The following is a 24,175-nucleotide window of genomic DNA, read 5'->3' on the forward strand; positions in this document are numbered from 1 at the left end:
ACCCGAATCCCCGCGCTCCGGTGACTTCTTACGTACCTTGCGAAGATGGCCGCCGGGATCTTCACCCTCGGTGGACCGCAGGTCTTCTGTGCGGTCCATTGCCGATTCCAGCCTCCTGATTGGCTGGAATCGGCACACATGACGGGGCGGAGCTACGAGGAGCAGCTCTCCAGCACGAGCAGCCCCATTCAACACGGAGAAGACCGGACTGCGCAAGCACGTGTAATCGGGCGATTAGACGCTGAAAATTAGACGGCACCATGGAGACGAGGACGCTAGCAACGGAACAGGTAAGTGAATAACTTCTGTATGGCTCATAATTAATGCACAATGTACATTACAAAGTGCATTAATATGGCCATACAGAAGTGTATACCCCAACTTTGTTTCGCGGGACAACCCCTTTAATTCCACCACTTACAGCAGAAAGATTGTATCACATCATAAGAACTTATGCACATGGTCATGTTATGATTCCATTCTACGTAGTGCTGGCACCCATACAAGTCCATGAGGCCGCTATTGTGCTTCCAGTTTGATACAGAAGCATACATTCATTTTTTTTTGTTGTTGTTTTCTCTGTCAGAGTTGGTATGAATCCGACAGAAAAGAAAATTCCGGCATGTTTCAATGACCTACATATGCATAGACGTATTCCAGCAATGCATGTAGGGTAGAATAGTTCAGAGCAGATGGGATCTGCTAAGCTGTTGTGGCTGTACAGCCTCCTTGCACTGCTATGTGCATATAGCTGGTCTTTAATTCACTTGAAGTCTCCACTGTTCTAGAGCCCAGCCTGAGTGGACAACTGCCCTATATCGATATGAGACACATGACCCTGGAGTGCAGTGAGCAGTTTTCTGTGGATCCGTTTCAGTATGAATCCCCATTAGAATAGGAAAATAGCAAGAGCTGAGCAACTTTGAAAGAGACGTGGTCATCGGTGCTAGACCAGCCGGGGCCAGGATTTCAAAAACTGCTAACCTTGTGAGGTTTATGGTCTTGCAACAATGTGGAGAGTATACAAAGAACTGTGTGAGTGAGGAAAACCATCCAGCAAAAGGGGATCCAGTTGTTGTAAACCACTCATTGCAGATAGGGGTTAGTATAAATATGTTGTGTGTTGACGTGTGGAGAAAAGTTCTGCTAGGCAGAAATAGGCAGGAAATCAACGTATTTTGGTCTGTGAATATGCTGCATGTTCCCAGACCAAAATACACACTATGGCTATGTAAAAGAGTCCTTAAGGCACCTTCACAGAGGTGGGTGTGATATCACGCCCAGTAACCCAGACCGATATTGTGCTTGCCAATGTGCTTTTTACAGTCAGAAGCAAGAAGATTTTTATGCAAAAATGCATTGCATCACTTCTCTGAAATTCTGATCTTCCTGCGCTTGTTTCGCGTGCGTCGGAGGATTAGCAAGTGTTTCCCATTGTTTTTAATGGGAAGCCATCACAGTGCACAGCTTACAATGTGTTTGTCTGATTGAAAACCATGGTGGATACGTTTGACAAACATGGAAAAATAGGACATGCAGTAATTTTTAACGTCTTAGCATCGCTCTGAGGAAAAAAAATCATCATGCAAACAAAAAGTGTGCGATGCCCGCATTTACATGTAATGATTATCATTCATTTTTGGTCATTTGAACTAATTTTGAGCGAGAATTGCTATGTGTAAATGGGCCTTAAGGCTATATGTACACGAGCGTGAATCTCGTACAAGTTTTGTCTGTTTTGAGAACCACAAAACTTGCAAGAATATGAACTCCGTTCTTTTGAAGTTGTACACATGGAGCATACGCGATCGAAATACGTGTTGAGCATATACAGCGGGCACAAAGATAGTTCTGGAACTATCTCTTGCCCAATATGCAGCTCCCATAGACTAATATGGGAGCTGGACAAAGAAAGGGAGGGGGAGACGCCTCTATATAGCCATTGGAAGGCACGCTGTGGATTTTTACAAAGTGAGGGTTTTCCGGGGTGTGATGTAAATTTTTTTTCTTGCTAAAAACAACGTTGCCCCTGGCCATGAGCGCAGAAAAATGGCCGTTCATGCAATTTTACAGTGCGACCAAGAAAACGTAAAAACGCATACGGCCGTATGAAAGAGCCTTCAGTAAGGCTGCTGCTACCGATGGGATTCAAATGGATGCATGCAGAGCACAGTATATTAGTAGGCTGTAGTCTTAGCTCCTCTCTCCTGTGATGTGTAAAGCACAGCAGCTCGGTCAGGAACGTGTCATCTTTTTGAATCAAGGAGAAAAGTTCAGCCACCTTTGCAGGGAACTTTACTGACTTTGACCACGGAGTCCACTTCTGTCGGGCTCTGTTGGAGCAGATGTAATGGGAGCAGTCAGAGTACTGAGCGTGTGCCCACAAGGTACATTACAAGACTTGCCTCAGTAACTGGTGATATAGGGTTTATTCACACGGCCGGATGTAGATTTCAGTCTGTGAATATGCAATGTATTCACGAGACGAGATACGCTGATACCTATCAGCAGTTTTTTTTCCCCCCATGCATAGTACATGTATTTGTGCACATAAAAGCACAAAATCCCTTTGTTGATTCGATTACGCAGGTTTCCTCTGTAGTGGCTGTGTATTTACGGACGCTCATTGATGCCAATGCACTAGTAAAGGGCATAATACGTTTGCAGGTAGGGCGTACCAAGTTTTTAATATGCAGCTGTGAATGAACTCATTGAAGTCAATGGGCTCTATTCATTGCATATTACATGCGTACAAAATCTGTGCATAATACTCAGCATAGTTACGCTCGCGTGAATGAGCCCATAAGGGTCAGCTGTAGATCTTCAAGAACTTTCTGCAGCCATCCACCACATTGTTTGCATCAAGCCGAACTTCTCCAGGCACTCCCTATATAATGCAGGGACATTGACCACTCATTGTTTGCATTAGGCCGCTACAACCACTAGTAAGGAGCTCTCAGAACTACCATAGCAGGCTACCTCCAAACCTGGGACCGGGGAGTCAGATTTTCTTCCATGCAACAAAAAAAAGTGTGTGATCGTTGCCTCGAGGGGTGTTTTATAGGTGTCTGATTGCTAATTAAAACTAATATCTTCTATCCACTAGTGGACAAATTAAACTTAACCCATTTGTTTTGCACTGCCTGAGAACATCCAGGAATACAGAGACTGGATTTAGATATAGTATCATGCAACTAGGGCTCAAATGGCCCTCCTACGCATTGTGGAGAGAGCCATAGCTTCGGAAGTCAACCTGATGTTACTCACTGAGGCATCATTAAATCTACAACCAGGTTGACATACCTAAAGAGAGAACAGCCTTCTTGGAACACCAGATTTGCAGTTATTCCTGGTTATGTTGAATCCATCTTTTTGGGCCTTCATTGTATTGTATGAGGTCATGCTGGCTTTAGCCTCCTCTTCTATCTGTTAGATCCTCAAGGTACAACTTGGCAGTCACTACATCCACTTTGGGGGAAATCAGCCAAACTGAGTTCTGGTCCTCAAGAGGGTATAGGAGCGGAGGATGAGTCATCCATTCTGAAGACCCTTGATCTCCTAGAAGAAGACCTGTCGATACCCCTAAGTGGGCCTGTGGTCCTCTGACCAGATTGCCTAAATGAGTTTAGGAGTCTTATCTGCATCAAACAGGTTGCTTCTTCTAATTGTCCGCCTCAGAAGATGCTGCTATTGTCATCAGAACAAACAAGCCGCTGCTAAAGTCCCTCCCCTTGTCGGTAGCTCCCATAGGCTTCTGTGGGAGCTGCAGGCTGATCGCGGCCACGATAGAGAAAGACCTACCTTATCCGCAGGGCATGTGCTTTCTTTTCCTGACGGGACGATTTCACGCACCGGGAGGAAATCGCCCTTCTGAATAAATGCTTGAGATGGCCATAATTTTCGGCAGACGTTTTGTGGCAAAATAGCCACAATAAACATTTGTGTGAATAATGCCAATGCTGTGGAAACTGAGCGGCATTTATGGTGTTTAAAAAGTACCCCTAGGCCACACACACACACACACACACACACACACACACACACACACACGCTTTTTACTAAAATTACTGCACAGTTTTAAATGTCGCAGAACAGTCCCATTGATTGCAATGGGGCCTTGCAGACCTGCGCTGGAACATGGCGTTTTCTAACTGATTTTTAAGTGCTGGCTGCCCTATGTTGCCACATTTTTGTTTTTTAATGCACATCGTAATCATAATGTACATTTAAAACTGCTATCAGATGCAGTAACCTGCGTCCAAATCTGTGGTAAAATCGTGGCGTTTGGCCGACGCTGTGTGTGAGTGGCCTTAGGCTACATTTACACAGGGGAGTGCGATAGCGGACTGAGAAACTGGAACAGATTTCACACTCAAACCTGCAAGTCTACCTACAAATGTGATGGGTTTTGCCAGAAAGTTTTCACTCATGTAGGAAAACTTAAAGCTCGCACAAGACTGGCCGTATAACTATGGCCTTATGGTTCACGCTACTCTTCAACTACTCACAAGTGCAGCACTTCTGATTATTTTCACACCACTGCTTCAATTACCCACAATCATGCAATGATCAGAATGTGAAATCACACCATGTAGGCCGGCTTCACACGAGCGTGACGGGCTCCGCCGCGTAATATTCCGCGGTGAAGCCCGTCACGGCGCCCCCCAGAGACCCCATACTTACCAGCGGAAGATAGCATGAAGACGCTTCCCCGCCCACCGCCGTCGCGTCATGTGAGACGCCCACCGCGTCACGAGACGCGGCCGGCCGCATCACGTGACGCGCGGCGGTAGGCGGGGAAGCGTTTTTTCACGCTATCTTCCGCTGGTTGCAGCGGGAGATAGCGTGAACGGACGGCTTCCATTGACTGCAATGGAAGCCGTCAGCGCGTACACCCGCAGCAAATAGAACATGCTGCGGGTGAGAACGGGAGATTTCACGGTGCGTCATTCCGCGGTGGAATTACGCATCGTGTGCATTGTGCTATTAGGTTCAATAGAACCTAATAGCAGGGGGCAACGCAGCGGATTTTTGCCACGAATTTACGCGGCGTAAATCCGTTCGTGGGAAGGAGGCCTTTTAGGGTGGTTCAGGTCTGTTTTTGTAAATATACTGTGGCCAGTTCTTACACAAGTCAGTTTACAATGACTTTTGGATCAGTGGCTTTTTTAATGCAGTCTACTCTGCTAATTTCAGTTCTGGTGATTTTCTTATAGGCTTCCCTGTGAAGTAATTAAAAATTCAAAAAACTGCAGCTAAAAAAAAAAAAAAAAAATGTTTTAAGCAAGCCAAAAAAAAGGGGGTTTGGTACGGTGTTAGCCAGTAGAGCAAAGTGTGATTGTTCTCAGTGAGAGAAACAAAGTAGATATACCTTTTAATTGCTAACAAAGATACATGATGTTACAGCGAGCTCTGAGGTTTAATAGAAGAACCCAAAAGCTTGCTATAAAATCATGCATTGTTCTTTTTGCTGTCTTTGCTCTGGGAACCCTTTTATCGTCTGCTTTCTCAAGGATCTTATCCAGATCAGGGGGAATTCTGCAACAGACAACCCAAACTATTCAGGTTGCTGGATTTTCTGAATAGTGCTGAATAGGGTTGAAAAAAAAAAAACCCGTTTCGGCGCGGGACAACCCCTTTAACCTTCAGAATTAAAATATAAAATGCAGGAATATGCAATGAGGAATGAAAATACAAAGACGTAACATAAAAATAACATTTATTAATCTGACATTTACAATGATGCCTAAAAAAAACCAGTATGTACATGGTTCATGTAAGGCTTTCCCCTCGACGCGAGCAGCAAGATAAACGTAATCATAAAATTGTATATGTAAGTTATGGAGAAGTTTTCTGGGACTTTTAAACAAGTGATAAAATTTCTAATATACTTAGAAATTGTCTATTCCCTATGGCCTGGTACAATAGAGCACTATAGAAAAACCTCATTGCCTAACCCATTGGGGGCTGCACCACGGTGAGGGTGGGCAGAGAAGGTATTAGAATTTTAGTTTCTCACCCCAGCCCAAGATCCAGAAAACCCCTTGAAGTTTATGACAACGATCATTGATAATTTATAACATTCCAGCAGCATTTGAATTTCCACGTTTTTGGCAGTACTACATAATGTACAATTTAAGTATCTCCATTAGTCTTAAGCTGGAACCAAGAACACTCACACCCTGCCTATAAAACAGAGAAAACAGCTTTCCTTTTAAAAGTCTGTGGCCGAGAAGATTGTTCTAGTATGCAATCTTAGGAGCTAGTTTTGGAAACCGAAATACCGGTATTGCATCGTTTACCATGCCAAGACATGAAGGAATGAGAACTGGATCACTAGATGCCACAACATTGCACTGCAGATGCCTACAATGTAGTGAAGATATTCTATCTTCGTGACATATCACTATAACGAGTCACATGAGCACCTCCAAATTATAAATTGTTACAGATGCATGGCTACCTACAACCTGCTGGTAATACTGTAGGGTCTCTAGCTAATGGATAAATGAGCCTTGTGCATGAAAACTGGTCTACCAGTGTCCGTCATCTTTATAGCAATCCATCACATCTGAGCCAACCTGCTATTGAACCACAGAAGATCAGTTTTCACACACGTGGATCAACATGTTCAGCGTTGCTGTAGATTACTGTTGTCAGCTTGGCTAAGAATTCAGTGACCGTCTAAGTTGGCGTGACTATGGAATATACAACCTTCTGTAATGGGTCATAGCACCTACATGAAATGCAGTCTTTACTCAACACATTTCTAAAAAAGCTCCTTAAGGGTACGTTCACACACGACAAATGCTGCGTAAACAATCCACAGCATGAAGTGATGAGCGATGCGGATTTTAGATGTTAATGTATTCATTCATTTTAAAGGCTGACATCACCCTTTCAAATGATGAGCTGAAATCCACACCGCAATCCACAGTGGATTTTCTATTCCATGTGGCATAACCTTAAAGGGCGTACCCAGTCTTAGCGGTTCATGGCCGAGATGAGAAACCTACAGCAGTTTCCCAATCACCTCGTAGGTGTTACAGTAACATCAAAGGTAGCAACCTTGTGTAGTTTCCCATTGAAGTGAATGGGCGTTACAGAAACAGTGTGGCACAGCACTCTACACAGTTACTGTAACTCCTATTCACCATTTCCATTACACGTGCTGACTAGGGATGAGCGAGCGTACTCGGAAAAGCACTACTCGCTCGAGTAATTTGCTTTATCCGAGTATCGCTGTGCTCGTCCCTGAAGATTCGGGTGCCGGCACGGAGCGGGGAGCTGCAGGGGAGAGCGGGGAGGAACGGAGGGGAGATCTTTCTCTCCCTCTCTCCCGCCCGCTCTCCCCTGCGACTCACCTGTCAGCCGCAGCGGCACCCGAATCTTCAAACCCGAGCACAGCGATACTTGGATAAAGCAAATTACTCGAGCGAGTAGTGCTTTTCCGAGTACGCTCGCTCATCTCTAGTGCTGACCATTTCTTCTAGATGAGGTTGTCAGTATACATAAAGGCATGAGCATGGGCCAATTCCCACAGAAGCTGGACATCAGTATATGTTACCCTGGTCAACGTTTCTAATACATATTAATGAACTGCAGCACTAACTACATGAAGTAATTACAAACATCCATTGTTTACACATCATTCTGGAACAGGCCGACTTAGTACTTCTTGACCGCCCTCTACCTCCTACCGGGAAGCACAGGACAGAAGTAGTATCTAGTGGTTGATAAAGAACATATAGGCAGGCACTAGATCTGTATAAAATAGACGTAGCAGCTGAGTGTACATACAGGAATAAAACATTAACCTCATTACTCACTTCTATGGCTTTAACCAATCAATGCAGGAAAAAAAATAAAAAATGGAGTCAATGCTTTAATAAATACAGCTGTAAGTTAGTGGTTACAAGCCACCGCTTCACATTTGGAGGTTCAATATTCACAGAATGCATGAACCGGAACCATTTTCCTTGTCAGAAGCACTGGGATTGCTAATAATGTGATACGGGTTTTCCGTCCATGGCGTGCTGTGGATTCTGGATACGTACTAAGGAGGAAGTAGTAAAGAACACCATGAGCAGGCTTTTACAGCTATGCATTACTCTCTAGCACAGGGCAGTGTTGTAGACGTACCATTCTTATTTAATCGGCTATATAGTCGTTCACTGCCGAGTTTGCAAGTCCCAGAGTGAAGTGCAGGATGCAATTTATGAGTCTTCTGGAGAGGGTGCTCAGATTCCAGGGACTCTGCTTCTAGTAGTCCATGTCCTTTAACATCTAATGGCAGAAATTCCTTAATTGGAGAAAAATAATTCTGCAATGAGAACCATCAGTGAGTCATACAATGTCAAATGGACACTAGAGATAATTGGCAAAAGAGCCCTCTACCTACCTGTAAAAGTGTAATCTTACAGTTTTTCTTTAAAACCCCTCTTCTGCTATGTTGCATTGGGTAGTGACAGAGCACTGTACACACTGTGCACTGAGACACAGACATTGGGTCTGGCGAGGAGAAGGTGCTGGGAAGGAGAGAAGCTGTCCACAGCATAGAACAGCTTCTTCATGCTCAGCGTGCCACAGAGGGAAAAGAGTAGTGGAGGCAGAAGAGATATAATAAACACAGCGCTGGGGACAGATGTGGGGCACAAAATAAAGGATAAGTTTTGGAAGACTAAATATAAGGTCTAGGCTTCATTAATAAGCTGTTATAATGGGACCAGCCATGTCTGCAGCTGCACTACAGAAAACAATGCAGGCAGAGCTGGAGCGTCCTCTTCTACTATGCAGTTAGTTGAATACAGATTTCCCTACCAACATTTTCACCCAGCTGCACAGCAGAAAAGGGTTTTGAAGGGATAAAACCCCCAAAACCTACAGAATAGGTTAATAAGATTTTTGAACTCATTACAAGATCTCCCTCTCTCGTCATGTTCATTGGGGGACTCTGCTGAACACTGTGCATACAGCTAATGCCACTAGGCAGACACTAAAAAAAAGTATTAGTTGCACCAAGCTAATCAGTTTATATGCAAATCAGTAGGAGCAACAAAGTGGGATAGAAAAGATAAAACAGTCAATGCGACATTAAACTTTGAAACAATTAAAATCACAACCCAGCTGAGAACCATGTCAACTCCATTAAGGAGAAGGAGATCGTAAAGTCATCAGAACTGAACTGGGTGGTTCAATGAACGTGGCGAGAAAAATTTTATAGCAAGTACAAAAGTTTTGTTTTCGCTCTGTATTATTGGGGGACACAGCTGAAGGCTGTGGGACTTTCTAGAGCAGCCCCCCAGGGGTGGGGAAAGGCATGTGGTCAATTTATTGCCATCTGTAGAACTATTTGACCAAGAGAGGTATCAGCAGATGCAAAAAATTGTGCATGATAGAACTTCGAAAAGGTGTGCAGGGAGGCCCACGTGGCAGCGTTGCATACTTGAAGAGTAAAAGCACCATTACAAAACTGACAAAGAGGAACCTATTGCTCAGGTAGAATGTGTTGTAACTCTGAAGGAAGTCTCCATGCCCTTGGCATGGTTACACTCTGCCACCGCTGCCCTGATCCAACGCGATAGGACACTCTTGAAAGCCACAAGGCAAGGTCTCAGCCATCTGGTATCACAAAAAGATTCAGAGCTCCTGATAGCAGACTACCAAAGAGGTCCACAGTGTTCAAATAAGATCCAATTTAAAAGAGAGCACATTCCCTTGGATGCAAAGCAGAAGGACAAATGGAAGGCTGATAACGCCATAGGCAGGAAGGAGGGCACAGAACGCAGGACAACCTTATCCTGATGGAAAACTGTGAATGAAGGTTTGGCCAACCTGACAAATGGAGGCAATTGCCACTAGAAAAGCCACTTTCTAGGACAGAAGAGGAGATGGGATGTCGTGCAAGGGCGAGATTAAAGCGTATCAAGTATCAGATTGACGTTCCAAGGAGGGATAGAAGAATGTGGTGTTTCACAGTGTGAGCAGCCCCTTGCAGAAAAGGTATGGATGGCCAACTTGGAAGTCAGGGGGCATTGGAAAGTGGACAGTGCCGACACCTGACCCTTGAGGAAGCGGAGACTCAAATAAATGTTGAAACCCTCCTGGAGGAAGGACAGAGGGCAGAATAGGGAGAAGCCCATTAGAATGGAAGATGCGTTGTTCACACTAGAAAAAGGGTTTTTCTCGCCTTCATCATGGTCTAAATGATGGGTTCCACAAACTCACAGGCTCTCGGGACCACGGTGTTTAATGGTGTGGACAAACTCGGGTGGAATAGGGGTTCCTGTAAGACATCGTCCTGAAGAGGAAGGCACCATGGAGCGTTTATGAGCAGGTCCACAAGATCTGTGTACCACACACATCGAGACCAGTCCAGAGTAATGATAATCATCAGAAGGCCTTCCATTTTCATCTTCTTGAGAAGTCATGGGGTCGGAGGGAGGGAAGATGTATGAGAACTGGGAGTCGGCCCAGGGAATTACAATGGTGCTACTGCCCCTTCCGTTGTAGCAGCAGACTATTACTAAGGCACTTGGTGAAAGTTGGTGGTAGCGGTTGGTGAAACAGATAATTCATCCCTCCAGATTAAAGAGCATGAAGAGGTGGAAGGGGGGGGGGAAAGGGTTGAATATTTACCCTCCTAGACAGAATACTCCTTTTTTCACTGTGGAAAAATACAGTTCCAGAGCTGCAGCAGTGTGCATCCCTGTGCCATCGTGCCTTCAGATAGGGAGGGAGTGCTACAGATAGAAGCCACTATCGTTGGCGGGTCAGGGTTAATCCAATTAGTTTACTTGCCTCCTTAGGGTAGGGCAGACAGAATGGTTAACTCCAGTCTGTTTGCCCTCCTTGGTGTATTCCCAGCTTCATGGAAGATATGTTGAAAACCAATAGACTGGTCTTCCTCCTATGGACACCAACCTTAAAAGTGATTAGCTTGGTGGCTGCAGGAGGAGTACAGCTGGTTGGAGGAACGAACACTATTTTTGCTTAGTGTCTGCCTCCTAGTGGCAGCAGCTATACCCTTGGTCTTTAGCTGTGTCCCCCAATTATACAGACAAGAAAAAAATATATTGCAAAAACGCCTAGATTTGGCTATTCTTTACATTTAAATGACAGTTACACTTTAAAGTGGTTTTCCCAGGAAAACAAAATTATCTCCCCCTATCCAAAGAAGAGGGGGACAACTTATTGAGAACAAGGATCTGGCGTGTCAAGGAATAACGATAGCCGTGGTCACACATCCACTGCTTTATTTCAATGGCCCAGCTGGATATAGAGGAGTTAAAAACACTGCAGACCCGTTCTCCGGATCAATGCGGGTCTCAGTGGTTGGATTCCCACCGATAAGCAAGTTATCTCCTATCCTGTGGACAACCCCCTTTAAAATGGGTTGTATTTAAAACAATCCCTTCTGTCCATTTCAGTATGTATGGTACGCTGGGTTGTGGCCTCCTTGTAGACTAGCCGAAGAGCAAAAATAATGCTCACGTAAAGAGCAGACAACTTTAACAAGTCATATTGCGTACAAGCACAATAAAAGTGAATCTTAAATATAGGTCAGTATGGAATCACATACCTTTGCTTTCACATACTGAGACCCATTTTGATTTTCACAAATCTGGGTATCATTTTCCTTTCCATCTGTGCCAATTCCATCCATCATACTGGATCCACCGGTTTGTGTTGTGTACCCGCTGTCCACCTTTAATAACACAAAGACCAGTTACAAGAACAAATCACACACACAGATATAATAAACAACAGTACTTTACATACATCAGTATTCCATTTGCAGTTATCTTTCTGTGATACAAAGCCCATTCACATCAGTGTATAAAATATACATGCATGTTTAAAATATGTTAGTTGGAGCACCTGCGTGTATTCGGCTGCAATTCGCTTGACTGTGCATCATCTGCTCAACAGAAGGATTCCAGACATCCTCCTCGGACCATCCTCGGTGAGCAGTTTGCATCCACACGATCCCCTTTCACAAGAGGTTTTTCCTCGCTCACACCATTTTTGGTATACGCAACAGTGTGGCACAAGTAAAATCCACAAAACTGGCCGTTTAAAAAAAAAATCCTAGCCCTGGCTAGTCTAATGCCAATGACCAAATCTCGTTGGAAGTTGCTCAGATCACTCAATATTCCCAGGGACTCAACCGAGGACTTGATCACTTGTTTTTATGCTGCACTCAAGGATCTAATTTCCATACAGAAAGCTCAATCACAAAAGAGCAATGCATTGGCCATTTAATGTATATGTGCCACCTCTTTGGGTATAAAGTTGCTAACAGCACAGCACCCCCAGTGGCAGCAACAGGCAATTGAAATTTGTGTGCGTTAAGGAACTTGGGAACAGTTCTCTATACTAAAGAAAAAGGGACTTTAGACTTATGGAGTATATTAGGAAACCACTTGAGTAATGAATGCACTTGGTCTAACCTGATGAGCACATGACCAGTTAGTATTACAGAATCCCAGACTGTCTTTAGACTCCATTACTACCCAGAGTACAGACTTCAAGGGTGTAGACATTATTACCTGAATGCTGCTGCTGTCGCAAGGGATCACACTACTCTCGGCTAGAGGCGACATGCACATGTGAGACGTCTCGACACCAAACATATTCCCAGTCATGAAACTGGTCATTGGGGCGTTCTCAATGCCCGCTGCATCCTTCACCCACAGCTGATCGTCTTCAATCTCCGCAGGATCCACCATTTCCACAGTGTCATTGTCTTTCAGTGCATCGGTAGCTTGCATTGCCGCTTGCTGTGTGCATGGCATGGGCGATATAGTAGTCACAGAGTCCATGATGTGAGCATCGGGGGAGAAAGTATCCATGTTATGTAGCTGCAGCACAACACTGCCCTCCGGTAAGGATGGGCGGGCAGGTGCAGAATTCTCCTTCTCCTCCTCCAAACGTTCAATAGTGAAGGGTATCTGAAAGAGGGAAGTCCGATACTGTGCGCCCTCCCTGCAGGACTTGGCCTTAATCTGAAACACACTTTTGATAGGAGAGCAGCCTTCTATTAAAGGACTTGTAGTACAGGAGTTAACCATGGACTTGGAAGCAGAAAGAGTCTCTGGTGAGGGGAAAGACAGCTTCTTCTGTTCTGGAAATACAGATTTAGACATGACATTTATTACAAGTGAACACAAAAAAAAAAAGTCACAGGAGTAATAGAAGTAAAATCAGGTTCTCCAATTGGACGATGGAGAGTTTTGCTAAAATAAAAATTGGATCAAGATGATCCAAATCCAATTTAGCAAAACTCAGCCTGATTTTATCACCTGACCGATCACGATGAGCAACACTATAACCCACCCTGTATACCAAGAACGTTCGTGTGCCGACTCACGACACAGACGAGAGAACCAGTGTGCCAAGAACGGGGAAGATCTTCACATGCTCAGCCTATTAGATAAAGCTACTGCAGGACCTTACCAGAGGATGGCGTACCTGCAGGGGTGACAGCCATTTACTCCTTTATTTGAAGAGTATTTGCAAATATTCATGATTTGTAATACGTCGGGGGAACGGTTGTAATCTTGGTCCAATTTCATTTAAAAAGTGATCCTCAAGTCTTGGACAAACAAAAATGGTCGCTCCGCTTCTCATACTACCAATGCATACTAATGCACAGGTAGTCAAAGATACTACTTTACATGTTGCTCTTACTGTCCAGCACTTACTGTCTAAAGGCCCTTTTACATGCAACGATTATTCGCTCAAAATTCGGCCAAGTGACCAAAAAGGAGCGATAATTGTTACATGTAAACGCAGTCATTGTGCACTTTTCGTTTGAACGATGGATTTTGGTTTACTTAAAATCCATCATTCACACCTCTGAAAGACTGCGCAGATACATTCAAATGGAATGTATTTCACTTATCTTTCAAAAGACTGCAGGATGTTTACACTAGCCGCCAGGAGAACAATAGAATGTGCTGGTAACTGTGTTTAAACACATGCTGGGCTCTGCAAACAACTCCTAGAGGTCCTTTTACATCCAAATGAAGATTATAGTGGTAATGGCCATTAACACTTTATTCAAATAGATCGCTAAATCTTTAAGTCATTTGAAAAATTATCTTTGTGTGTAAGACCCCATTTACAGTGACAGATGATCACTCAAAAGTTGCTCAAACAATAGTTTGAATGACAGTTTTGAGTGACCATCTTTACATGGTCTATAGTAGCCAAGTAACTACTAAAGAGCTATGCAGGCAGAGTGGCACACCGCCGCTATCGCTTGGCGAATACAGCTGTTCTGCACAAGCAAACAGCTGTATTGATCTCTGCAATTATGGCCAGCATCCCACTACCAGCGGGACACGAGCTGAAAGAATCTCATCAGCGCTGCTGACTGTGATAGCAGCCTGCACCGCTGATCAGAGTACATCGCTTAATTAAAGAAAACTGGAATTGAATGAGGAACAACTCGTGCACGAAAACTGCACGATGTCCATGCATTTAAACCCAATTATTCTCGCTCAAAAGATGGCTGAGTGATTTTTGAGCGAGAATCGTTGGGTCTGAATGGGCCTTAAAAGAGCCTTTACACCAATGATGCATACTAATGCACACTGTATATCAGGTAGTCAGAAGCGATACGGACATTTTTTGTTTTCCAAGACCAGAGGGTAGCTTTAAGCATATACTGAGACAGAGTTTTGCCCAGAGTACTGCATCATCGCCAGTTTAAAAATGCAATTTTTGGACACCTAAGAGAATAATTTCCATAGAGGGTTCTGATCAGTCCACTAAAGCCAACTAAACCAATCTCAACAGGTGGAACTGTACACTATATTCCAAATAGATGTGAATGCTACCGTAATAGGAATACATTACAACCATGTCTGATAGAGCTAGATGGTAAAAAACGCAACTGAAAATCCCATCAGCAAACCATCTATTGTAAGAGAACGTTCCTGAATTTGCAAAAAGCACCAATACAAATGAGTTCTGTCACTGACATAGTATAAAAACGTCCTTAATCCATTGTTTATATTCCACTTATTCCATGTATTTTAGTTGGAAAATCTGTAAAATACAATAAAGATATAATATAAGCCAGACACTTCCTCACCTGCCATTGAAGTTTTTCCCAGCAAAGAAGATATGGGGGAGAATGCTGGTGACGCCTCTCTCATAGGGGATTTTTCAAAGAATGTGGGACTTGCTATACTGCCCAGGCTATAGGCTCTTCTTCCGTCCTGGATGGGGCTTGAAGAAAACTGACCCTTTTATCAAGTGCAAAAAAAAAAAAAAGCGTGAGTATATTCAACAGGTTTATAACATTTATAAAGAAAATGTTCAACGGAGGACTAATATGGAATAATCTAAGTTACAACTATGATGAAGGGTACTGGCCTACGCCAGTGCCACATAAACTGGAGTTCGTAATGAGTCATGTGATAAAACTTCATTAGCTCAAGCATCTGGATCCATTAATACTATACAACTATTTCAAGGGGGCAGGTTAGAAGCTCCCCTGCAGGGAAGTACGCCTGCATACAAAGCAATGCTTTGAGGAAACCCCTCTCACAACCAGCCTCTCCTCACTTTTGCATATGATCTGACATGGTATCACAAGCCAGAAAGTCCAGTCTTCCTAAACAGAACACAGTAAGAGGTACAAGCGTGGGTATAAAGCACATGTTAGATTGATGCAATGTTAGATCATTACCGAACTTGGAGTCTGCATAGGACTTCTACATCGGACAGGAGACAGATCAATCGAGCAAAGAACACCCAGGGGTGCTGGCGGGGCTTCATATAACCCGGGGGGAGGAGAGCTCGGTGAAGAACACGCCGATCCACTGAACTGACCATCCAGGAATAATTTTCTTCGAAGAGATGAGGAGCTCAAGTTCTCCTGGGTTTGATCTTCGTTTTCCTCTGCCCGAAAATACTCGCCTTCGGAAAGTTAAAAGCAGTTTATACAACGCATTCAGGTCGCTGATAACCTTCATATTCATACATCCCAGATGGAGCTGGTGCAAAATACTACGGAGCAGTAGTCATGCCACAATACAGCAGTACCCAAGCCAACAAGCACAACATTTGTGTCAATCTGCATTCAGAGTAATTTATAGAAGTATGTTCAACAGATTGAAGATTTTTTGGTGGCTTTTTACCATCTTATCTATTCAGTAAAAAAAAACAAAAAACTGAAATATGGAAATATGGTCAATTTCACCGCAGCCACTGGGTCTAATAGTCTGAAACTCTCTGTTCTTATAGAGACCATTTTCAGGAATCACTTCATAGTTACCATAAGCAGGTAGAATAAAAGGCAATACCTATATATGGATGATACAGGATTCACCATTCACAATAGGTGATGGTCACAGCTCACCTACTTCCCCTCCCTGCACATGACAGAGGATGCCCAGGAAACACTTCCACAGAAGTCAAGGACTACATGGTCCTACTGATTATGTGGCTGCGGTAAAAAAAAAAAAAAAGTGTACATCTAAAGCCGCCTGCACATGACCGGGTTGGATTCCGCATGTGGGATCCCACAGTGGAATCAGATCCTGTGCCCAGGCGGTGACCCCACGTAGCTATCCGGATTCTTCTTTATTCTGTACTGCGGATGTGCTGGGTGTCGCACATGTGCAGCACAGATTATACCGCGCTGTCGCTAGACGATGCAGATCCTGCGGCCTTCCCGCAATGATCACTGCAGAAGGGCTGCAGGTCAGATGGCTTCCATAGACTTCAATGGAAGCCGTCTGCACGGAATCCCAGTTGATTTCCACTCGTGGGTAGGAAAAACGGCTTTTCCATAGCATGCTATGGGTGGTACTTGCTGCGGAATCCGGAGGCGGACGCCCGCTCCAGATTCCGCAATGTAAATCTGGCCGTATGCAGCTGGTCTTACTAGTAGGTTTTAGGCGATATCCCCTTAAACACACAGCTCACTTACAGTTTACTCACCTAGGATTTTTTCAATATTGAAGTCCACTGGTAAAGATAACTGTGTCTGGCATGCAACTGTGTATAACAGAGGGGGAAAAAAGGGTCACTCATACATGAATGTGTATGGTAAGTAAAAGTAATCTGGTTTCCAACAAATCTGAACCCAAAAAGGACCAGAGATTTTTCATTTTTTTTAATCTCCACAACTTTTCTTCTACTTTTATTTCCCCAGTGACACGGCCATGTGAGGGCTTGTTTATTGGCAGGACAAATTGTATTTGTTAAATGGCAACATGTAATATACCAAATAATGTACGGAAGTGGAGAGAAGTGAAACATGTTTTGTGGTGTGGTGGGGGTGGTTTTGACAGCGTTCACAGTAAAGGTGACATATGAACTTCGTTCCATGGCTCAGTATCAATACTGTGATACCAAATAGAAGTAGTTTGTTTTTCTACTAAAAAAAATAAAAATAATAATTTTAAAACAAAAAGGCTTTCCTTCGCCATATTCTGAGACCGATAACTTTATTTTTTCATCAAAAAAATAAGGGGTCAGCTGTAGTATTAATTAGTATAATTGCGGGGAAACAAACATCTTTTTGATCTCCTATTCAATTTTTTGGGGAGCTGGGATAACAAAACAGAAATGGAACAAAAAACAAACAATGCATTCCTGACATTACAGATTTTTTCTTTTTTTTTACTTTTAAATTGCCTTCACCTTGTGGGATAAATATTGTGAGATTTTAATAGTTTGGACTTTTATGTATACGGCGATACGAAATATGTTTTTTGTGGTTTTCAAATGGATTTGATTTTTTTTTAATGGGAAGTGGGGTGGGGTTGGGTTAACTTTTAATATTTTTTTACTGTTAAGAAAAAAAATTGTTTTTTTAACCCCCTTCTTGCTTTTGCCCACAAGCAACTTGAACGTGTGATCATTTGATCGCTTGTACTATATACTGCAATACCCCAGTATATAGTGTTTTTCTTAGTGATCGCTTTGAAGCCCTGCTGTGGGCAGGGCTTGATAGGCATCTACACATGGCAACCCTGGGAGCCTTCAGTAGGCTCCAGGCTGTCGTGCTAGCCCACTGGCACTCCCAATCATGTTGCAGGGGTTGCCAGTGGGGTGCAGGAACGGGTCCCCCCCCCCCTGTTTAGATGAAGTTAGCTAAACAGTAAATTCCTGCAAACAGAACTAATGTGCCATTTAGATGGTATCCCGCTGAGCGCTTCGAGCGGGGTATACAGAAGACAGCTGGAGCGCTGTCTTCTGCATACTCCTACTGTGTTCTCCAAGCGGGATACCAGCTGAAACAATAGTATCAGCAGAATCCCGCTGAGAACTCAGCACTGATAAGACTCAGTTATCTTTCAGCTAGCTAAAAGACAACGATGAGCGAATAGTTAACGAAAGTGTACGATGTCCGTCCGTGCGTTCAGACACGACTATTGCGCATGTATATAAACAGCAGCAGATCTCAGCATTATCTCTAGCATTCCGTCTGAGTGTTTCCCCCTCCCCTCCCCGCATACAGTTTAATGAGCAAGATAACTCATCCTCCTGCTCTGCCATCCCAGTATGATGTCAATCACGTGAGAGCAGGCCGTTTACAGTAAGGTGGGAGAAAGAGCCTGCATTTTAGGAAAATAAAATTTGGTAAATCATCACACTGGCGATCACATGAGCGCAAGTTGTTTGAAGGGTTAAGGCTTATTCACACAACCGTAATTTCATCACATATTGCGAAAGCAATTTATGGCTGCGTGACACGCGGAGAATGGTGTTCAATGAAGGTAAATGGACTTTCATTGATCCATTCGGATGAGTGTGTAAACATTGCGTGTAGATACATGCAAGACATAGATTGCAGCATGCTCTAGTCACCACAAATGAGGCAGCCAGAGCTCTAATCTTTCCTATGGGCAACATATGCAGCAAATTGTGTATGGGCGATGAGACATGTGCAGCCCCGCTATCAAAAAGAGTTGGGAGTTTTATTTTTAGAAAAAAGTCACACTGCACATAACGTTCGTGAAATACAGTCATGAAAAGTGCACTTTCTGCCATAAGCAGTTTCTGCCTTCTTACACAGACCGGTGAAACCCTGCATAGGTCACGCAGCATTTTACACACATGTATATGAGCCCTTAGGGTCTTAACTGCACCTTTTTGCTCATTTATAAATAAAATACATAAATTTTACATATCCGAGTCCGGATTACCTGTGCTTTTCCCAAGGATTATAGCTTGCTCTCTTGCAAGAGGCGATTCGTTATGAAGATCAACACCTACAAAACACAGTAAAATTTGATCATCAGTCATTACAGGAAGTAAAGAAAAAAAAAATTAAGAAATTGAGATAAAAAGAGAAATTAAAAAGCTAAAAGGCTAAAACTTACAAATAGTCATTAAACCTACACATACCTGCAGATACAGAGAACGAATGCTACTGGTAGATTGGCATGACCAAGTAATACCATTCTGTCTTAGGCCTCATACACACAGCCGGATTTTTGCTGCGGGATATGGAGCAAGCATCTGCCTCTGGATTCCGCAGCAATAACCCTCCATAGCATGCTATGGAAAAAGGATTCTTCATGCAAACAAGCAGAAACAAATTGCAGTTTCCCCTCGCCAATGAAAATTGCAGCATGTTCCATTTTACTGCGGTTCTCGCACAAATGGCTGGCATTGAAGTCAATGGAAGCTGTACAACCTGCAGGAAAAGCAGGGTTTTAAACACACACAACCCCCCCCCCCCCCCAAAGAAACAAAAAACACACAAACAACTGTACTGCACATGTTCACCTGCAAGACGTAAGGACCATCCACCAGTACAGAAAAGAAAAATACAAGCAAGGCCGGGCACAGGTTCAGATTGCACATGCAGCCTTAGGGCTAATGCCCACGGACAGATTTCTGCCGCGTGAAAAGTGGCAGAAATCCGCAGAGTTATCCCACAGCTATTGGGTTCTATTGAACCCAATAGCTCAATGTTCACACTGTGGAATTCTACCGCGGAATTCTGCAGCGTGAAAGAAACCGTGAAAGAAATGCGCAGCCGGCCTTTATTGTAGGTAATAGAAGCCGGCCGTCACGCAATACTTTCGCTGTGAGCACAGTGGAAGTATTGCGTGATTACGCGTCACGTGCTGCACTGTGCATGTGCGCCGGATGGGACTTTGCGGATCCAGAGAGGCAAGTATGGGGTCTTTGGGAGGGGGGGGGGGGGGGGGGGGGGGGGCGCAGTGATAGGCTTTGCTGCAATATTCTGCTGGCGGGGTCCGCCACGGCCGTGGGCACAAGGCTTAAGAGTGAGAAAAGGGGAAGGAGAGGAATAAAGCCAGGATCCTGGACTTGAGAACCACTGAATAAGTAGACGGCCGTCTGTCAGCTGATAAAGTAATACATAACTTCATGAAGACCTGTGCTCTGTAGATCCGCAGGGCAGGTGTTGGAAATGGGAAATCAGGTTATATTTAAGCAAGTTCACTTATTGTAAATGATTGCTTTACTTTAGCAGCATAAACCAAAGATCAGCCAGTGAGGAGACATTTATAAGCGTCACTTAGAAGGAACTTACACTTAGTTGAATGGAACTGAGCCCCTTCTTTCCCCTCATGCTGTGTCCATGGTGATGGGACGATTGTCCTTTTTGTGAAAAACTAAAGTCATTGGAAAAAAAAAAAAAAAAAAAAAATCAAATCACTAAAAGCAATTTCAGCCAATAACAGACAACTCCTGACCTCAGAAGTTATCCTGGATAAGTGATGCCGTTCCATCCCAACGTACATTCAATCACTTACCTCTTCAATAGCCCTTTGTCTCCGCTCTTCCATTTCTTTATCTAGTCTAAATGAGAGGGGGAAAAAAGAAACAAAGTCAGATGGGTACAGCCATAGCGAGGGTATTACAGGCCTGTCAGGATCTGCAGGTTCACGGACACACAAGGGGGCGCTACACACCAGAATAATCTTACAAGTGTAGGTTAGCGGATGATATGAATTGTAATAGGACTAAAGCCATGTCTATCCAGTGTCCTACAACAAAGGGACAGTCTGAGATTTCTGACACTATCCCCGGCCCCCATGCATCGGACCCTGTAGAGGTGTCTAATCCTAGACTACTTCTGCCCACTCATCTCACTATAAGCCATAACCATTTTTCTGGCAGCATTGCCAGGAAGGGTAAAAACACAGCAATTCCATTATTTTTTTTTCTAACACAGCATGCACTATAGGGGACTGAATGTTTTTCTGCGGGTCGGCATGATTAGGAAGATACCAAAATGATGTATACATTTTTAATTTTTCTCACTTTTGAGATGCAGGACAAAAGGTTTTCAATTAACTGTATGGGTTGTTAAGTTAAAAAAAAAAAAACAAAAAAAAACCCCACCTTTTTCTTCTTCAACCTACTCATTTTAGTGAACCTTTTCTGTCCGTGTCGCTCAGATTTATATACATTGAAAGCCATAGCAGACTCCACTAAGAATTTTTTTTTACGTTTTTCAGTACATTAAATAGTTCTGAAAAACACAACTCGCCCCACAAAAAACAAGACCTTATACTAATAAACACCTAGCCGAACAGCAGCTGCGTGCTTACAGGAGCTGTGATGACGTCACAGTCATGTGATCAGGGGCAGAGCATGTAACTCACTCAGGATGAAGGACCTGTGATGTCACCATCATGTGATCAGGGGCAGAGCATGTAACTCACTCACTGACAGGTGGTCTTTAGTATTTTGACTAGCATTAACCATACCAAAAATAAGTCCTTCCAATGAGCGGCACAGACAGCATTACACTGCTCAGTGTCCCGAAAACCTGTCTATAATGCAACTTACTTGGCATGGCTTAAGTACAAAGCTTGCCGATGAATGTCTTCTGGGTCAATGTCTACAGGGTTTATCGCAGCGATCTGATCAATAGACCATCTGAACTGTCGTGGAGTCTAGGAAATAAACAGCGAGAAGGCAAAAAAACAGCTTAAACAAATTATCCAAAACAGTAGAAAGGGGTCCCTGCACTAAGGGTGGGTTACACCACACCATATAGCGTCTGAACAAGAGAACATCTCAAGGGTTCTATCCTGCAGCCCGCTTATACACCACTGGCTACTTCAGTCATGGATCACTGTATAAGGGACTGAAGGACTGAATGATCAGTAATTAAACCAAATGATTAGAGAACGACCCAATGATGGTTTTTACTGTTTGATCGCTGGCTGGGTTTATACTAAAAAATTATCGTTCATTTTCGCTCGTTTGAAATATTTTTTGACCAATAACCCCTTCATGTGAAAGGGACCTAAGATAACCCTTCCATATGGTCTACTGGGAGTTTGGAGTGCAGCATCTGCTACATAGCAGCTCCGGCAGTCCCCAGCTTTGTGTTACTTCTTCAACCTTATGGCTGGTGGCAACTAACCCCGGCGATACCAGCTGATCTCACCAGGCTGCTAGTGAGAGGTCCACCCCAGATATACAAAGTCCTGCACTCAGCACTCTTCTCATAACCCCACACTGCAGTAACATCTACATGGCCGTACTGCAGGAGTGTTCATGTGTTTCACCCTCTCCCCCCTGCAGGGCTGCTTTCATACAGGTCATGGAGCACCATGCGAGGTATGCCAACAGCAATGCCACATTACATTATCACCAGCAGTGTAGGCTCTAGATGGGCATCAAAAGCCCCAATTGGTATATATTGTGAATGTCCCAACATGTGCTATTAAATGGACAAGTGTATGCTGAGAGGGTGCTGTTCTGCATAGCGGTTAGCACCGTGAACCCATGCTGTATTGGAGTATAGTGGACGGCACTTTCCTATACCACCCTATTCCGTGTAACGCACATTACTCAGGTTGGTTTCACATCTGCACTTGGGGTTCTGTTTTCCTGCTCCGTTCGGGGAGCAGGAAGAGGAATCCCTGCGGCCAAATGGTTCCCACTCTGGACAGAACCGAGCATCACCAGGGGGACCCCACTGACTATAATGGGGTCTGCCCTCTTTTGGATGGAAGAAAATGCACTTCATGCAGCGCTTTTTCTTCCGGTACTCTCAGCCCCATCTGTGATGGAACCTCCGGACGGAAATTCCGACACAGATGTGAACCAGGTCTAATCTAGATGTGTAACTGTCCAGGTAACGGTTCTTTGGAGCGCTCGTTCCCCCAACAATTGGGTCATGTAGATGGACAAGTGATCAGCCGATGAACTAGTGAGCGCTCATTCGTCAGCTCATATACGCCAGCATACTAATGATGGCTGACCGGTGGGTGCACCTTCCTGCATGTACGGCCAGCCTGTGCGGATGGCCAACTGCATTACCCATCATTCCTCACCGTAGCCCTTACAGGGTGTGTGCAGCTATCCCTTCCCCCGATACCGGACAGCCCCTCCACACCGGCTGCGCCTAATCCCGCTAGCGTCCAGTTGCGTTACGTCTTACTTACCGCAGATGATTTGGCCGGCTTAAAGACTGTGGGGCTGGAAACAAACGGCTCCTGTAAGCTGCAGTAGTCGTTTGGACTCTCGAACGGATTGAGGATTTGGACGCGGCCGGGGGTCTCTGGCGTCAGCTGAGCGCGAACATCACCCATTGCAGAGGAAGCCAACGACTTAACGAACGGTAACGGGGACCTACGGAAGAGAACAGAGAGAAGCGGCCATGACTACACGTCCGTGAAGACAGACTACATCACTACTAGTTAGATGCCCAAAGCGATGCGCCATCAGGTGTGCCAATGAGAGGCGGCGCCTACAAGGGGCACCATGTCCAGGGGGCAGCGGCTCCAGACCAGGTGACAATGCTGCTGCCAGGAACAGCTCCATCACTGCACAGCCCCTACTCACAGTATACGGGAGTCTAGGAGAGAAGGGGGAGTGCTAACCATACACAAGGGCCGAGAACTACAAGTCCCAGCAGTCACTGCACAGCACTTTATTATCTTTAGTTTGGCTTAAACCATTTACAGAACGAACCGGGTCTACCGGCTACGTCCTCCCCAGCACTACCGGAGGCGATGCCGCAAGTACGGGGTGAAGGGACCCACCGCTACCCGGTCACACAGGTCCAGGACGAGCCTTCTAGCGCCGTTTCCTCGTCCCTCCCGCTTCTGACCCCGCCGCCGCTCCACAGCTTCTGCTAACACTCTATTACCGCTCCCTCCTTACAGCCAATCAAAATCAGGACTTTGCAGTACCGTCCAATCACGGAGCA

At 44.4% G+C, this 24,175-nt stretch overlaps 1 protein-coding gene across 4 annotated transcripts; it reads right to left on the bottom strand.

Annotated features, from left to right (window-relative positions):
* Positions 1-7,479: 7,479 nt before the first annotated feature.
* BORA (BORA aurora kinase A activator) lies at positions 7,480-24,105 on the bottom strand. 4 transcript variants are annotated; one of them, XM_066581195.1, is made up of 13 exons: positions 24,009-24,105; positions 23,409-23,595; positions 21,799-21,905; positions 20,757-20,802; positions 20,534-20,615; positions 19,173-19,238; positions 16,960-17,016; positions 15,704-15,933; positions 15,104-15,257; positions 12,552-13,126; positions 11,582-11,707; positions 8,143-8,302; positions 7,480-8,056 (listed from the first exon to the last, which is right to left on the bottom strand). In XM_066581195.1, exons 2-13 carry the CDS (start codon positions 23,553-23,555, stop codon positions 8,001-8,003), a joined length of 1,806 nt encoding a protein of 601 aa, XP_066437292.1. In that variant the 5' UTR covers positions 23,556-23,595; positions 24,009-24,105; the 3' UTR covers positions 7,480-8,000. The 4 variants fall into 4 exon arrangements, with proteins under 4 accessions (XP_066437292.1, XP_066437266.1, XP_066437284.1 ...); XM_066581169.1 differs by having other exon boundaries at positions 8,143-8,323; XM_066581187.1 differs by having other exon boundaries at positions 8,143-8,323; positions 24,015-24,085.
* Between the last annotated feature and the right edge of the window lie 70 nt (positions 24,106-24,175).

The sequence above is a fragment of the Eleutherodactylus coqui genome, chromosome 1 (assembly GCF_035609145.1).
Source record: "Eleutherodactylus coqui strain aEleCoq1 chromosome 1, aEleCoq1.hap1, whole genome shotgun sequence".
NCBI lineage: Eukaryota > Metazoa > Chordata > Amphibia > Anura > Eleutherodactylidae > Eleutherodactylus > Eleutherodactylus coqui.

What these genes read in the sequence shown, in the direction of transcription:
- BORA (XM_066581169.1), bottom strand. Translation starts at nt 23,555, where the DNA reads ATGGGTGATGTTCGCGCTCAGCTGACGCCAGAGACCCCCGGCCGCGTC. An exon ending in GACAAAGGGCTATTGAAGAG is followed by an intron (nt 20,616 to 20,756) that starts GTAAGTGATTGA and finishes CAATGACTTTAG; the next exon opens with TTTTTCACAAAAAGGACAAT. An exon ending in CTCAGTATGTGAAAGCAAAG is followed by an intron (nt 8,324 to 11,581) that starts GTATGTGATTCC and finishes TTCTCATTGCAG; the next exon opens with AATTATTTTTCTCCAATTAA.